The sequence below is a fragment of the Punica granatum genome, chromosome 3, assembly GCF_007655135.1.
Source record: "Punica granatum isolate Tunisia-2019 chromosome 3, ASM765513v2, whole genome shotgun sequence".
Lineage (NCBI taxonomy): Eukaryota > Viridiplantae > Streptophyta > Magnoliopsida > Myrtales > Lythraceae > Punica > Punica granatum.
The window spans coordinates 34,700,477-34,715,357 of NC_045129.1; the positions used below are offsets into that span (position 1 = coordinate 34,700,477).

The 14,881-nt window shown below is 37.7% G+C and overlaps 1 protein-coding gene and 1 non-coding gene across 2 annotated transcripts; one reads left to right on the plus strand and one right to left on the minus strand.

The window, feature by feature from the left end:
- Window positions 1-8,778: 8,778 nt before the first annotated feature.
- LOC116202108 lies at window positions 8,779-8,861 on the plus strand. The gene has a single exon (XR_004155990.1). It is a non-coding gene; the product is annotated as a small nucleolar RNA SNORD36 (small nucleolar RNA).
- Window positions 8,862-9,237: 376 nt separating this feature from the next.
- Window positions 9,238-10,856, minus strand: LOC116200805 (protein TIFY 9-like). The gene is made up of 5 exons (XM_031531722.1): window positions 10,575-10,856; window positions 10,145-10,404; window positions 9,990-10,059; window positions 9,840-9,897; window positions 9,238-9,595 (listed from the first exon to the last, which is right to left on the minus strand). Exons 1-5 carry the CDS (start codon window positions 10,681-10,683, stop codon window positions 9,556-9,558), a joined length of 537 nt encoding a protein of 178 aa, XP_031387582.1. The 5' UTR covers window positions 10,684-10,856; the 3' UTR covers window positions 9,238-9,555.
- Between the last annotated feature and the right edge of the window lie 4,025 nt (window positions 10,857-14,881).

The window sequence follows — 14,881 nt, forward strand, 5'->3', positions numbered from 1 at the left end:
AAAAATGATATATAAATTGACCGGTCTGGCTATTTTTGATAAAATTCTTAGGAGTCAAGTATGAATTAAAGCCGATACTCCTATGTTTTATTTACTATACTCATTTTTTCAATTCGCTTAACCGAAATCTATATAAAAATTAATCAGTTCGACGCAATTTTTCAGAGTCAAACTGAATTGGAGCCGATTTTGTGGATTTTTTAGTTTTGTCAATTTAATTTTCAATTATTTTTATTATTTTAGTATTTTATATTTTATATTTTTAAAATTATTTATAATTAAAGATCGGTGAATTTTGGGTAAAGTGATCATAGTAAGTCACCAATGAAATCGATTGTTGGCTACACACCTAATTGAAGTAGAATTGATCCTCAACCTACAACCTCAAATTTTTTTAACCGAATATACCCACCCTTAGGGATTTGCAGAAGAGCAAACGTTTAAGGTTTTAATTAAGGATGAATGATAATGGTATTTTTGTTTTTCACCTATCCTCTATTGAGTCAACGACTTAAATCAAACAAATTTTATAGTGTGTTTGGTTTTAGAGTTGGGTTGAGTTGAATTTTGATTTTAATTAGTTTGTAACGATTGTGATGTTGAATTATAAGAAAAAATGTGAAAAAGTAATGAATAGTTAAAAAAAGTAACGATTGTATCGTTGAATTGTAGAAAAAGTAATGAATATTTGAGATAATTTATTATTAAAAATTGAATTAAATGGTTTAAAAAATTGAAGACATATGTAAAAGTAATAAGTGTGTTGTTAATTTTTATTGTGTAGTATGTAGAGTTAAAGTTATAGTTAAAATCTTAAAACCGAATTTAGAAATTAAAGAGGCTTTAATGTTTTGGGAATGTAAGTAAAAAGAAAAAATAATCTTACCTATTCCTTATTGGACCAATGACTTAAATCAAACAAATAAAATATTTTAGGGAATGTAAATAAATACATAAAATAATGTAAGTCTATTATGGGAATTAATTTGTAAAGAAATCTGTTATGGAAAATATATTACAAAAGAGATCTAATTTGGACAAAAACTCATTGCTTTTAGCATTTTTTGACCAGAATACATTTCACTGACACAGAGAAAAGAAGAGAAGAGAATGCAGAAAGTCTCATAAAACATACCAATAACATAGCAGATAGGAGCTTCCTCAGGAGAACTCATGTGGTGCGGTCCAGCCATACATGTGGTTATTATTAGAAATCAAAAGTTTCGAATTTGATTTTTATCAACGGAACTTCTCTGATGCGTTTAGTTTCAGAGTTAAAGTAACTTTAATTTTGATTGTGAAAAATGACAAATGATTGTGTAGCGTGTTGAGTTAAAGTTAAAATTAAAGTTAAATTTTTTTACTTGGAAAATATATATTTTTATCGTGTAGTGTGTTGAGTTAAAATTAAAGTTAAAATTTTTATGATTTTAACTGCGAAACCAAATGAATTACTCATGTTTCTTTATCATATCTCCATTTTTCATGCGATCCAAAAGTAAGAAGTGGCTTTCATGGGTTTTTCTTTCCCCATACGCCTTTTAGTATAAAATTTAATAGATAAATAAATACTGTAATTATGTGCCCCAAGAAAAATTCATCACATGAGATGAAACAGTGACATCGAGAAAAAGCTAAGGGCAGAATGATGATGCTTGAAGAATAAATGTAATGTATAATATGTCTATATATATATATATATATATATATTATATCATGACATGTATACCCTTTTTAGATTTCCCATAAACGGAAAAGATAGGAATTGGAGTGATTGTGCCTTCTCCCTCGGCACCAGGTACCACACACACCCCCAGACAAGCCCCTATTTCCATCTTCTTCTTCTTCATCCATGCCTCTCAATTTTATTTTATTTAATTACTAATACACAACTTAATAATAACATAAGCAAAGATTAATTTCACATTTAACTTCCCGTCTCAGTTTGATTTTCCTCGCATCTCGAATGTGTTTTAGCGTTCATACTACTATCCATCCTGCATCCCGACATATCGTGCGCATCTCATTGCAGGAGTGAAGGTGTAAATCGGATGATGATATGTCTTCTATATAAGTATTAAGAGGATTTTTAAGCACGTGATTTCCTGCTATCTTTTTTTCTCGAATGCACAGTCGGGTTGGAAATGAATCAAAGCATTTCCGGAAAGAATTAAAGTTAAGCGTAGGATACGGGTTGGTGTCGAGGTAACGTGGTCAACATTCACCATGATCATTCATTCCGCATAGGTTTTAGTCTTCACTTACATGATTATTAGGGGAGGCATTCATCCTTTTGCTGTACATCTATCTATACTTTTCATCATGCTTCCATATTAAATAAATAATAGAACATTTGATTTGTTTATTTTCACAAATAAATTTTAACTCTATTTACTTAACTTTATTTATTTTCAATTCAATAACACAATTATTACTTTCTTTCAACTATTCATTACTTTTTCGTTTTTTTCTCATAATTCAACAACATAATTATTACAACCCAATTAAAAATCAAAATTCAACTTTACTTAACTCTAAAATAAAATACAACATGCATTTTCATGCAAAAAAAAAAATATAAATAAAGGATAAATAAATAAATGAAATACATTTTCATGCAGATGGGTTCACACTGCCTTCCATAAAAAAAAAAAACAAAAATACACGGAATTGGATTGCTGAGATTTTGACTTGTCCCGCACTCCTCCACATTCCCTTTCTGTCCCCCTCGTACATTCTTTTTTTTTTTTTTCCCCAATAGTGTAATGACTGTTCATTCGACCGACTGAGTCACTGTGGACTCGAACATCCCGCTTGTAACTTCATCTTCTTTTCTCAGCAAAGAAAAAGAAGAAGAACGAGAAATAATATTTACTGTATTTCCCCCCCAAAAAAAAAAAGTGTGTGTTTCTTGATCACATGGATGGAATTGTTACAAACGACAAGAAGAAGTTTATTCCTTTCCTGTTTATCACAGCAGGGACAGGGTCCTATATATGGACATGATATCTGTGTGCCTGTGTCAAGTCCTAATCTTTCAATGGGATAATAATTTACAGTCATGCATGGTCCTGCCTTTGCTCATTAGCTAAGGCTCGGTGTCCATCTTCTCATTGCGATAGCAATTAGACACTGACCCCCAAAGATTCCTTTTGTTTCACCACTTCCCCCCCCCCCCCCCCCCCCCCCCCCCCCCCCCTTCGCTTTTCCATGGCCCGTCTTGTCTTTGTTACATTACTCACAACACCTCTCATATTCCTAGGTTTTATTCGAGTTCGACTAATTAAATTGATCGATATATAAGAGAAGTGTGAGAGAGTGAGTGGTAACTGGTAAATTCCGCTTAAGACTCCTATCTTGTATTCTTAAAGCCTCGTGTGATTTGGCTTGAAGCGCATGGTAACTGAATCCGTTTTAATCGAGATGTACAGAGTTCAATTGTACGGATAATGTCATATGATTCCTCCTCAGGTAAAACGATTAATGAAACCGATCATCATGATCAAAATGTGATTCTTTGTACGCGCGGTGCTTGTTTGTATAACCTCAACAAACATTCAAAAGAATCTCATTCGGGTCAACATTTTTTTTCCCAATTTTGGATTAGAATATGGATTAGGTTTGTTATTAGAAAATGGAAGAATCAAATTCAAAATAGAATAAAAATAGAAAGGTGAGATACCGGGAATTGTGCAGAGAAATTGGAATTGGAGGAAGGCAGGCAATGAAGAAGTCGTATGATAACTTTTTTCTTCAAGTCTTGAAATTCAAGTAAAGTTCTTCACTTCCTTTTATTTCTAAATTATTCAAAAAAAAAAGAAAAAAAGAAAAAGCAGCCTCACTTTTTAATCAAACTGAAATTGGTTTTTTTTTTTTGGGTGGGTGGGGGAGGTTGTGGTTGGGGGGACTCATTAATCAATTTCTCTAAGCTTGATGTAGCTGAGCTGTAAATATATAAGTTGCATGCTGCTAATAACCCATAATTAGTGACCTCTCAATTGTTGATGTTCTCATCTTTAATCATAGCTTATGCACATTATTATGATTGTTTACCCACTCTAATCCGACACTTAACCCCGCAAATTCATTCACCCCAAAATCAAAATAAAATGGGGGCCAGGGGTCGAAAGATCATGTGATGATTAATTAGGATAATTAAGCTCATATCATGTGTTTCAAATAAGTGAATGAGACCACTACATGTGTGTCTTCCCATAATTAAAACACGAACCTTGGTTGGTAGTCAGTCACATGATTTCGCTCTTTCTCATTGCCCCTTTTAATTTGTGACCCATATATACATAATTTAACTCGATAGACAAAGGCTGTTTATCGAGAGCTTGCAAGCCTCGAGCTCTCTTACTACAGCTCGAGTGACCTTAAGGCTAGGTCATCCAGAGCTTGCAGGTCTCAGGCTCGCTTATCAACTCCAACGAAGGCGAAATATTTTGCCTTAATTATATGGTGAAACCGATTGGGAACGATTGGTTGGGCCATCGAAGGTAGAGGTTCAGTGAGAATAAGACTGATTTTCCAGTTCTAGACTTATATATAAGTTTCCCTTTTTTTAATAATTAGTAATATATGCAATTAATCCAAATAAGACAATATTTTCTTAGGGTGTTTTTAAAAAGGTCAAAAAAAGGGGATTGAATTGAAAAAAAAATTCAGAAGTAAAATTTATATAAGAAAATATTTTTGGAATAAGATTATTTTGAAAACAATAAATTTCCGAAACAAGTCAATTTTAAAACAAATCTCCAACGGAAGGTTGAAGGAGCAGCTTATTTTTTATTACGGATCTGATAGCACGACTCCGTGTCATGAGATCACGATTTCTCCTTCACTGGATGCATGTGGACCCCACCCACTAAACATTCAATAGTGGGGACTCCTTATATTATGGGATACTAAGTCATATTAGAATTTTTTTATTATTATATTATTTTGATCTATAAAAGAAGGAATGGAATATACATCAAATCTGCCCAAACAGTAACAAGACAATCTCTCTGACTCTCCCTCTCTCTCTTTCTCTCTTTATACGGAAGCACAGGTCATGATGAGGTCAAGAGGGCAATGATATCCACTTGGGCATTAAACTTAATTAAATTAGAAAATTAATACCATCAAAAGGCTATGGCAATTCAAAAGAGAATCCTTTCCATATCTCACTAACTCACAGTCTTCTTCACATCACCGCCCCATTGTCCTTCTTTTCTTAATCATCTTTTAAATCAAATAACCAATTTATTTTATAATGGTCATGCTATTATATGTTTTTTTTTGGTCGATAAATTCCTCAATATCGTATTGATTGAGAAAGAATATATATGCTCTTAAAGTGTTTTCAGTGAATTTCGAATATCCATTGACTAACAGCGCAATTTATCGACTATAACGCACTATGTTATATTATATAGTTATCAAGCTAAGAGTAGACCAAAGCAAACCAAACCCAAACCAAACCAATCCATCTTGCGGGACAACAAGGCCACGAGAAGACAGAAAGAGATCCAATTGAATAGAAAAATTAGAAAGCACAGCACATTTTCAGTACTATTTTTTCTTCAACCTTGAGGGAGGGCCCACTTCCTTTCTCTAGAGTGGAGCAAGCAAGAGCAATAGCATGCCCCTTTTTAATTTCATGTTTTTTCTTTGATTTTTTTTCCTTAATTATAGTTTTTTTTGTTGAGTGAAGTGGAACCTTCTCCTCAACTAACTTCCCTTCCACACAAACTTTGACATCTGGAGGCACCTGCAGTGCAGAAGAAGAAGAATGAATGAATTGACAGTAATGATTAATCCAGTTACCCCACCTTAATCATTCCTCTCCACAATAATCATGAGCAAAGCCCAACAATGTAGGCAACGCCACCTATTCCTGTTAACTAATCCCTTTCTTGAAGGATAAGAATCGAATCAAGATCTCATAATCGCACAAGCACATACCGACCGATTAATGAGGCATATATATAGAAGTACAATAACCTAGGATCTAAGAAGTTGCAAAGCATTTCTTTCAGGTCGAGATTTTTCGAATAGTCAAGCTTGACTGTTGCCAGCAATCTCATGGTTGTTTCATTCGATTTATTTCGTTTGTCTCTTCACAAAAAGAAAATACTTCATGAACCCAAGTAAATATGTATGTGAATATCAAGTTCAACCCCCCAGTGAAGTAAATATCAAATATTATGAGAGGGAACAATAAAAGGAGAATTTTTCGATTACAATGAAAATACACGAGTTTAATATAATAAAATAAAAATGCTATTACTTAATATAAGGGTTTGGGTAGTCTGCAATGAGTATCGAATTCGAAATCTTTTGAATATCTAACGAAAGCGTGCGCTACTGCTCTTTGATATAGTAAATGAAGATTAATTAATAAGACCAGGGTAAAGATAAGGATCAATTAGGGTCAAAATTGCCTTTTAGAATGAGGGGGGATGGAGTGACAGTCTCCCTCTTCTTTTCCCATGCGCACCTTTTTCCACCCAAAAAGAATTCTTTTCATATAAATATTTTTTTCTCTATTTTTTTTTTCTTTTTGAATTGTTTACTTAGTTATTGGTAATGGCAGCCCCCTCAGTCCCACTGACCCACATGCCCAACAACTGCCCCAAGTTACCATCTTCTACCGTTTACTCTTCTTGTCCCCCTTTTTGTTCACTATATAAATAGTAGCTTACCCATACTGTACAATTAAGCGTGGCATCAAGTCGTTTTATCGGTTCGATCAACTAAGCATTCTGAATTTATTTGTTATTACTGATTTCCATGCGGACGAGACCAATGCTCCGAGCTAATCTAATGTGAATGCATATTTATTATTTAATTAATTTAATAATTATTTACTGGGGGCTTGAAAATAAAATAAAATAAGATTAAAAATAAAACTGGCAAGGCGCGTGCTCTGAAATAGACCAGTGAGAGTGGGGCAAAATATTTTTTTAAAAAGGGAAAAGATTGGGGACCTCAAAGGATTAGATATTAGGATGGAAAGGACTGCCCAAATTCAGGATGGGGGCGGGAGAGCCGTCTGAAAAGTGGGCCGTTATGTAAACTTCCATTGAGGAAATGACAAAATTACAAAAGTGGTATTTTTTTTCTCTGATTATTAATAAGGATTAATAATAAAAAAATACAAACTTTTCATATTGTAATAATTCTAACACGATCTTGTTTTCTTAATTTAAAAATGTACAAACTTTCGATTTGATAATAATTCCAGCACGACGTCAAATTTTCCGTTAATTTAAACGGAATTGAGACCACAGAGGACGTCGACAATCCAAATCGAGTGAGGGCACTGGTGACCTCAATCGAGGAGTGGGAGTCGGAATTGAGGGCCCCGACCTCCTTGAATCAAGAGGAACTCTCAAATTGTGAATTCTCCCGATTCCAATGAGTGGAGCCACGACCCCACCTATCACTCCCAATTGGAGTCGCCGGTGCCCTCTGTGACCTCGATTCCGTCCAACTTAACGAAAAAATTGATGTCGTGCTAGAATTGTTATCAAATCGAAAGCTTATGTTAGGTTAAAAAAATTCGTGGTAAAATTGTTAAAATATGAAAAAATTTATGTTTTTTTATTAACCCTATTAATAATAATTCTTTTTTACAAATTTGTCTTTTTGAGCCTTTAAAAGCCGTTATTTCAGTGTTGCAAAGCCGGTGTCCGTACTCGCTAGGCAGGTCCCCTCCCCCAACTCACAGCAACTGCACGAGGAACGTAAAAGTGCATTCTGCTAAAGCCTTTTGGACCCCCGAGACTAATTTCCGGGACTTGATATCGTAACTCTCTTAACAACACCGTATACCGCCGACACATTTGTCGTGGCGATGCTAGGACAACAGTACAATGATTCCTGGGTTGGCCGGGAAAGAAGATGCAGTATCGAGGGATGCTGAATTCAGAGTGCATGTCCCTTGTGGTTTGGTTTGGTTTCTGGGTGCCATCTAACTGAGCTTCTTTAAAAACAACAGAACGGACCCGAGCCGTCCCTTGTACATTTGCCTAAGTAGACGCAGCATGAGCCTTAGCTGAGTCCGGTATGCGACCCAGATCCAATGCTATGCCAGGTTATAAGCTGGCTGTGTGCACTCGAAGAAGCCCGTCCATTCGGGCCATCATGGAAACTAGGAGGCCGGCATAGGAAGTAGCGGTCCAACACCGATTATCATTTCACTACCACTAGCATCCGTATCTGAATTCTAAAATCGATCTGGATTTTCTCGTCTCGCGATAGTAGGCGGCAAAGCAAGTGATACATGCACGTACATCATCTCCTGAGGCAACATTACTCTCATCTATATCCTGCGGCAGCGGGCGGTCTTGAATGAATCTATGGGCCTCAACTTTTGGTTCACCAAACGGAGCCTTGTTGGCAGGCCACGAGGCCCATCAAGAACAGGAGCAACGCACGGCCGCTGAAAAGAGGCTGTGGACGACGCCGTTGAGGATTAGGGTTTCAGGGCCTGCCTGCCTGCCCTTTATAAAAGAAGAGCAGCCGCCGACCCTCTCAGTCAGTCAGTCTCTCTCTACTGTGAGCTTCTGAAGGCTTCATTCTTGTTCAATTTTCATGGCGATGTCCGAGTTTTTCCTTATGATTCGAGTTGTGTGTGAGGGAAAGGGAAGGAAAGGGAGGGGAGGGAAGGGAAAGTTGTATAGAATTTTCGAATACTCCCATGCGACTTTCCATTCCTTGCCTTTCCTTTACTTCGATCCGAACGGAGGGTTAAGGGGAGAAGGAAGGAATGGTCTTGTCTGAGCTGAGCAGATGATGAGAATTATTGATGATTGAAACACTGATTTGGATGATGTTTCAAAAATCGAGCTTTTTAAAACTGATGCTCAGCCCCTTCCCCATTCCATTCTCCCTTGATTTCCATCTTTCAGATTTCCAATATTTTTTCTTTTTTTTCTTTTTTCGCGTTTTTCTTTCTGGGCAAAATCATAGGTGGTTCTTGATCTGTCAAAAAAAAACAAAAAGAGGTAAAAAAGGTTTTTGGCAATGCCCTTTTTTTTTTTTTTTTGACCCATGGTATCTGGTAATGCTTGAAGGGAAGTGATCTGAAAGGAAATGATTTACTGGGAACCGTACCAGGATTACTGTCGAATTTAATTCGATGGGGAAGATGATTAGCCAGTTCAAGATAGGTTGGTGGCTCCTGAACTAATGGAATATATTGATGTTATTGTGATTTAGCTTGATGTGCAAACTCGACTAGGATCAGTTCAGAAGAATTTGTGTATTAGAACAAAATATGAAGACCAAATTTAGTTCACCAGACGCAAAACACGAATCTAGTACTGCATAACTTGCACATATATAGCGCATTTGAAATTGTCTCAAAAGCATTACAAGACCGAGAATGTGAATCTAGTACTGCATCACCCGATAGCGCAGTTGATATTGTCTCCACCGCGAGCACAAGGATCCATAGCGATCTTCTAAGTTCTATGACTAGATCAGATACTTTGAGGAAATAGGATATTATATCGGGAGTTTATATGTCGACGGAGAGACTTCGGGTCTTAAGGTGATGGCCTACTTCTCGTGACAGGCATACGGGTGTACGAAAGTCAGCCTGCAGACGTTACAAAGTTTGGATGTGTCAAAGGATTGCAAAGATGTGTTTGTCATAAACATCACAATTAGTCATGGAATCAGATGACGAAATGGCAGCAGAACGACATCGGATTTTGGATGTGTTCGAAGCAATTCTATTGAAATAGCAGAGTAGAACTTGAAAATCTGCAATGAAATTCGGGAACAGTGAATTGGATCGTGTCGATATTCGGACTAGATAGACGGTGTTGCATTAGTTTTACCTCTCCTTGCGCTTCTCCAAAAATCTCTGCAGCGATTTTTGCCTGAAAATCGGAAGATCTGCAAATCGCAAATTTATGCAGATTGTTATTATAACTGGAAATTCCGAAGGAAAAATCTTTTCTTGGTTGAGAAACTTGACAGTTACTCACCTCCACTGAGAGTCTCCATCAGCTGATTCTGCGAGCTACCTTCCACCGCAAGTTTCAGTATGTTCTCAGCCTAATTGATCGGATAAGCGCATAAGATTCGGCGACTCAAGTCATCGAGGACGGTAACGCTGACAGAAAAGAAATGGACGATATACCTTATCATGGGTCACATCAAAGGCGATGACGGTTCCATTGTAGAAGATCGTAAGGGGAGTAATCTTATCTTTGTGCTCAGCAGTAAGCTCGGTGAGGAGCGGACTCTGAAACTCCCGTTTTGGATTGTCTTGTGAGGGATTTGTGGGCACTGAAGGCGGAAATTGAAGACCGCATTCCAACTTGTGGTTCGCGGTCCGAGCAGAGCCGATCACCGACTTGAGAAGCTCGGGATTGATCTTAGAAATGGCGCCATTAATTCCTACAGTCATCAGCCGGTAAAAAGTACAGAGGTTACTTTACACCGAAGTAATCACAACAATCAAGCGACGCCGTTCTCCTTACAATTTCAGTGTGCGATCATGTAATAGTAACGGACGGTTAGCTTGAGAATGGAAATGAAGCGCGAGAAATTAGTATAACCAAAATTACCTCGGAAACTCCTCCGGCGGTCGAGAGACGGAGGTAGCTGAGACTTTGCGGATTTCTCCTCCTCCCTCTGCACCCCGAAGAAATCAATCTCGACGGTCTCTATCGCCATGGATCGAGCAGTTCTCTGAGGCCCAAGAGAAGAAGATAAGCGCAGGGGGAGAGAGTGGACAGAGAGAGAAAGAGAGGGATTATTATTAAACGAATGAGGAAGCACAGGCCATGAAAGGAAAGGAAACGAAAGGAAAGAGGAGGAAGCGGAAGAGAAGGTACCGAGGAAGCAGGCAGCACACGCCTTCCACGAGGTTTTTGCCGCCTCCTTTTTTTGGGTTTTAATTTTAAATTTTAAAATTCTTTTTTTTCTTTTTACGGTGTGCATCGTGATATCCACAAGTCCAATTAATCCGACTAATCCTATTGGAGCCGGGTCGGTCCACCAGAGGACGAAAGCTCTTCCGCTCCCGACGTGTATTTTCTTCAATCATAAGACTATATTTAAGATGAACAACACTCAACCATTTGAACTAATTCACTTTATTAATTTTAAAATTTTTTGATTATAAGTGACGAGCAGGCGCGCTTACTGTGTAGCTTGTGAAACCTGAAAGCACATTTGATGGGGTGGCATGACGAATAATACAAAGTTCGCCTGCCTATTGGCTCCACCCAAGAATTATTTTATGTGTGTTCATTGCAATTGTCATTTCTTATGATCAATCAATAATGAAGTCTGATATATATCGTACTATAGTGTTCGCCACGATTGTGAACTATGTACTGATCATATATACACTCTCAGCCGATTATAGTACTTCTCGGTGCAGCCGGAGACATAGTTCCTTTCGCCCCCACCAGAGTCATGCAAAAATCGGGTGTAATAAGTGCGAATTTCATCTCGTCCATCTTAGTCACTTATGACTGTTGGTTCAAACTCGAGTATCATCCCAGCACCACTTAACTCGGTCCAACTATAATCGGGGCAAATGACCGGTCCCTCTGGAGACAGTAAAGATATATGGAACTTTTGCTGTGCCTTGTGGGACAAGGAGATATTCGGTTAATCAGAGCATTACTTCAACGTGTGTGTTCTTATTTTCCTTTCTCTTCCTATCAAGTATACAGTTTGGGAGAAAATATTCCGTGAGTATTAATGTGTTATATAGTCAAGCGGTTGTATAAAACTCGATCAACAACCGATACAAGTGAAGTTGGAGAGAGATTTTATGTATTATAATTGTATTTATTACGCATATCATATGTTGATAGAGTTTTACAAAGTCATGTGACTGTACAATTCTCATTGAATATTTTCTCACGGAATTTATTAGGATTCGCTAGGCTTAAACGATCTGTTAGACCTAGCGCAAGCGTATAACTATTTTCAACGTACGACCATACAGTAAAATCTAAATCCAAAATCTCAATAGTCCGAAGGGTTTACTCTTATAAATGCATGAAATTTTTTATCAATATTTCCACGTGGGATAACAAATTCTCAATAATTTGCTCGTTTTTAGGATGTTCCAATGTGGAACATGTGTGGACCTACCTACTACGCGTTTTCTGAAGTAGAAAACCCCGCTAGTTTCTAAATTTATTAAACACTGTCAAGACTGTTGAGGACATTATGGGGCTTGTATGGCAGTGTCCTCTCCTCCCTGCTAAATTCCAAGCTGCACATTCTGTAGTACTTGTTCACACGCATGTGATCTTCGACCCGTGACAGTCGAAACCATATGCTATCGGAAAGCGGTGGATGGTGATGATAAGATATTATTCTGATGAAAACTCATCCCTTTGTACATGCATGATGAGTTGAACAGTTCATCGCATTCGGTATCCCGCTTTGAAGAGGAAACGCATCGTCCCATCGTAGACAACACAACCCTTCTGCGCATAACTTCTCTCGTACATTCAGAATGCCGACCTAATTAAACGTAGACACTCGAAAACATGCGCGAAACCGCGTTTGTGAGAACGTCGTTGTTTATGTATATGGTTTTTCTTTTGACATTTCAACAAAGCCTTAAGGACGAGGACCCTACACGGCTACACCCTTTGCACGTCGGCAGTTAGGCTGGCTGCGTATTATGGAGGATGGGGAGAGAGAAGAAAAATAGGATTGGGAAGGACACAATTGGAAAAGTACACCTAACCCACTGGTATGATGGCACTTGGCAGTGAATTATTACACGACTTGGGCTTGAACGTTTTCCTCGTGCTGGATAAAAATGTCATTTCACTGAGAAACTTCTTTCACCTTATTTGTGTCCGACTGAAATTTAAGTGAACAGATTTTACCTATAATAATTTTTTCGAATTTATTGGATCGATGCATCTCGTGAATACCGTCAGAATTGGTGTTTAAAAAGATTTTTAATATCAGTTGATATGGTAAAGACATCTCATAAGAAATTTAGTGAGAGAAAATTATTGGGTATAATTTGTGGTTGTAATGAATTATGAAAAAAAAAGTATGAAAAAATAATGAATAGTTGAGAGAAAATAATGATTGTGTTGTTGAATTGTGAAAAAAATAATGAAAGTTTGGACAATTTAATATTAAAAATTGAATTGAATAGTATTTAAAATTAAAAAAATAAAGAAAAAATAAAAAGTAATAATCATGCTGTTGAATTGAAAATAAATGGAATTAAAGTGAAATAGAATAATGAATATTACTCCAGAATCAAACACACCCTTAATGGTTTTGTACTTCACCGTATATTATGTTCTCAGCGCATTTGTTACGTTGTCTCATTTTTCACATTTAAATCCTTCTACTTCGGCCTATACTTCCTTCCTAACGGACTGTCGGGTGACGGGTTCCAATCTCCAACAATCAATAAACGGCCAACACCTTTTTATCGGCCATCTTCATTGTAGGCGTAGATGGATCTAATTATACTATTTTAATGCTTTTGCCCGAAGGTATGAATGATATGAGACTATTCGTAAATGGTTCGAGTTTTGCCCTATAAAAGCTCAAATTCTGCTATGCTAGTTGAGCAAAGCCATGCGAAACTCAATAGTGTTCGACTTGAGTAGCTCATGACTTTAATCGAGCTTCTTGATTTTATGCATATAGTCATATAGAGCCCCACAGGTAAGAGGTCACTACGTTCAAGCTTCAGCTTATGCGAACTCGAACTCATCGGAGCCTCTACAAACCAAAGCTCTTTTGCTTGACGTTGGCTGAGCCTTGTCAAATCCAAGCTCGTGCTTTCGATTTGTATAACTAGACGATCTTGAATTCGGATATTCAGACTCGACCGAACTCGAGCCCAGCTCGAGCACATGAGCAAATGATCGAGCCGAGCATGAGCCTCTCATATTCGGACTCGGCTCGGCTCGGCTCGACTCGTTGATACACCTATTACTCCCGCCATAGTATAATTGGGTTTCAAATATAAAATTTAAATTTCATATTATAAAAAAGAAAAAAGAAAAAAAGAGCTGGAGAAGAAATGGAGTAACGCGATAGCGATAAGTCGCAGCAGTGTAAAACATAAGGTACGTTTGTCGGGGATATTCAAACACGTGCTTGGTGATTTTCTTTCTTGATATCCTCATTTTCTTCACGTTACCGTAATAAAGGGAACGAATCTCCTTCGCCCGCAGATAAGATCTTCCCCAACTGCCGACAGGCAAGACAGACAGCAACGCCCGAATTATTAAGAAAAAATATAACGATGATGATGATGATGATGATGCTGATGATGATGATGATATGTACTGTTGACCGAATAGGGCTCCTTTGATTCGTTGTTGCTGTTGTGCTTCCATTCCATGGACTTCGTGGAAATTGCGCAATTAACGATTTGGGACTCTTCTTTCTTCTTGACTTGCTGTTGTGCAGCCGGTACTCGTTCAAAGCACGAGTATCTTCAACGTTGGAGACTCTTCTGGAAAGAATTTCTGGGTCGTTTGAACGGTAAAAGTTCAATCGTGTCGGATTCACGTGCATGACTTCGACAGTGCTGCGGCTTTTGATTCGGGAGGAACTGCGAGACCGTTATGTATAATGTTCAGAAGATTGGTTCGTCGATCTATAGCATGGGGGTGCAATCGCCTTGACGGTGAAAAGGACCGGTTTGTATATCAAAAGAGACCACTTCCGTGATATTACGGACACCGATTCAATACTCAAATACTGTTTACGCATAACACCTCCAAAACCATGTCCTATACCGTGACACACTTTCTAGCACCACCAATAATCATTATCACGGAATTTTTCCTTCTTCATTGGCATGATGTTGCTGTATACATATGTGGGCTTCTTTGAAGGGGCATCGATTCGGGATGCC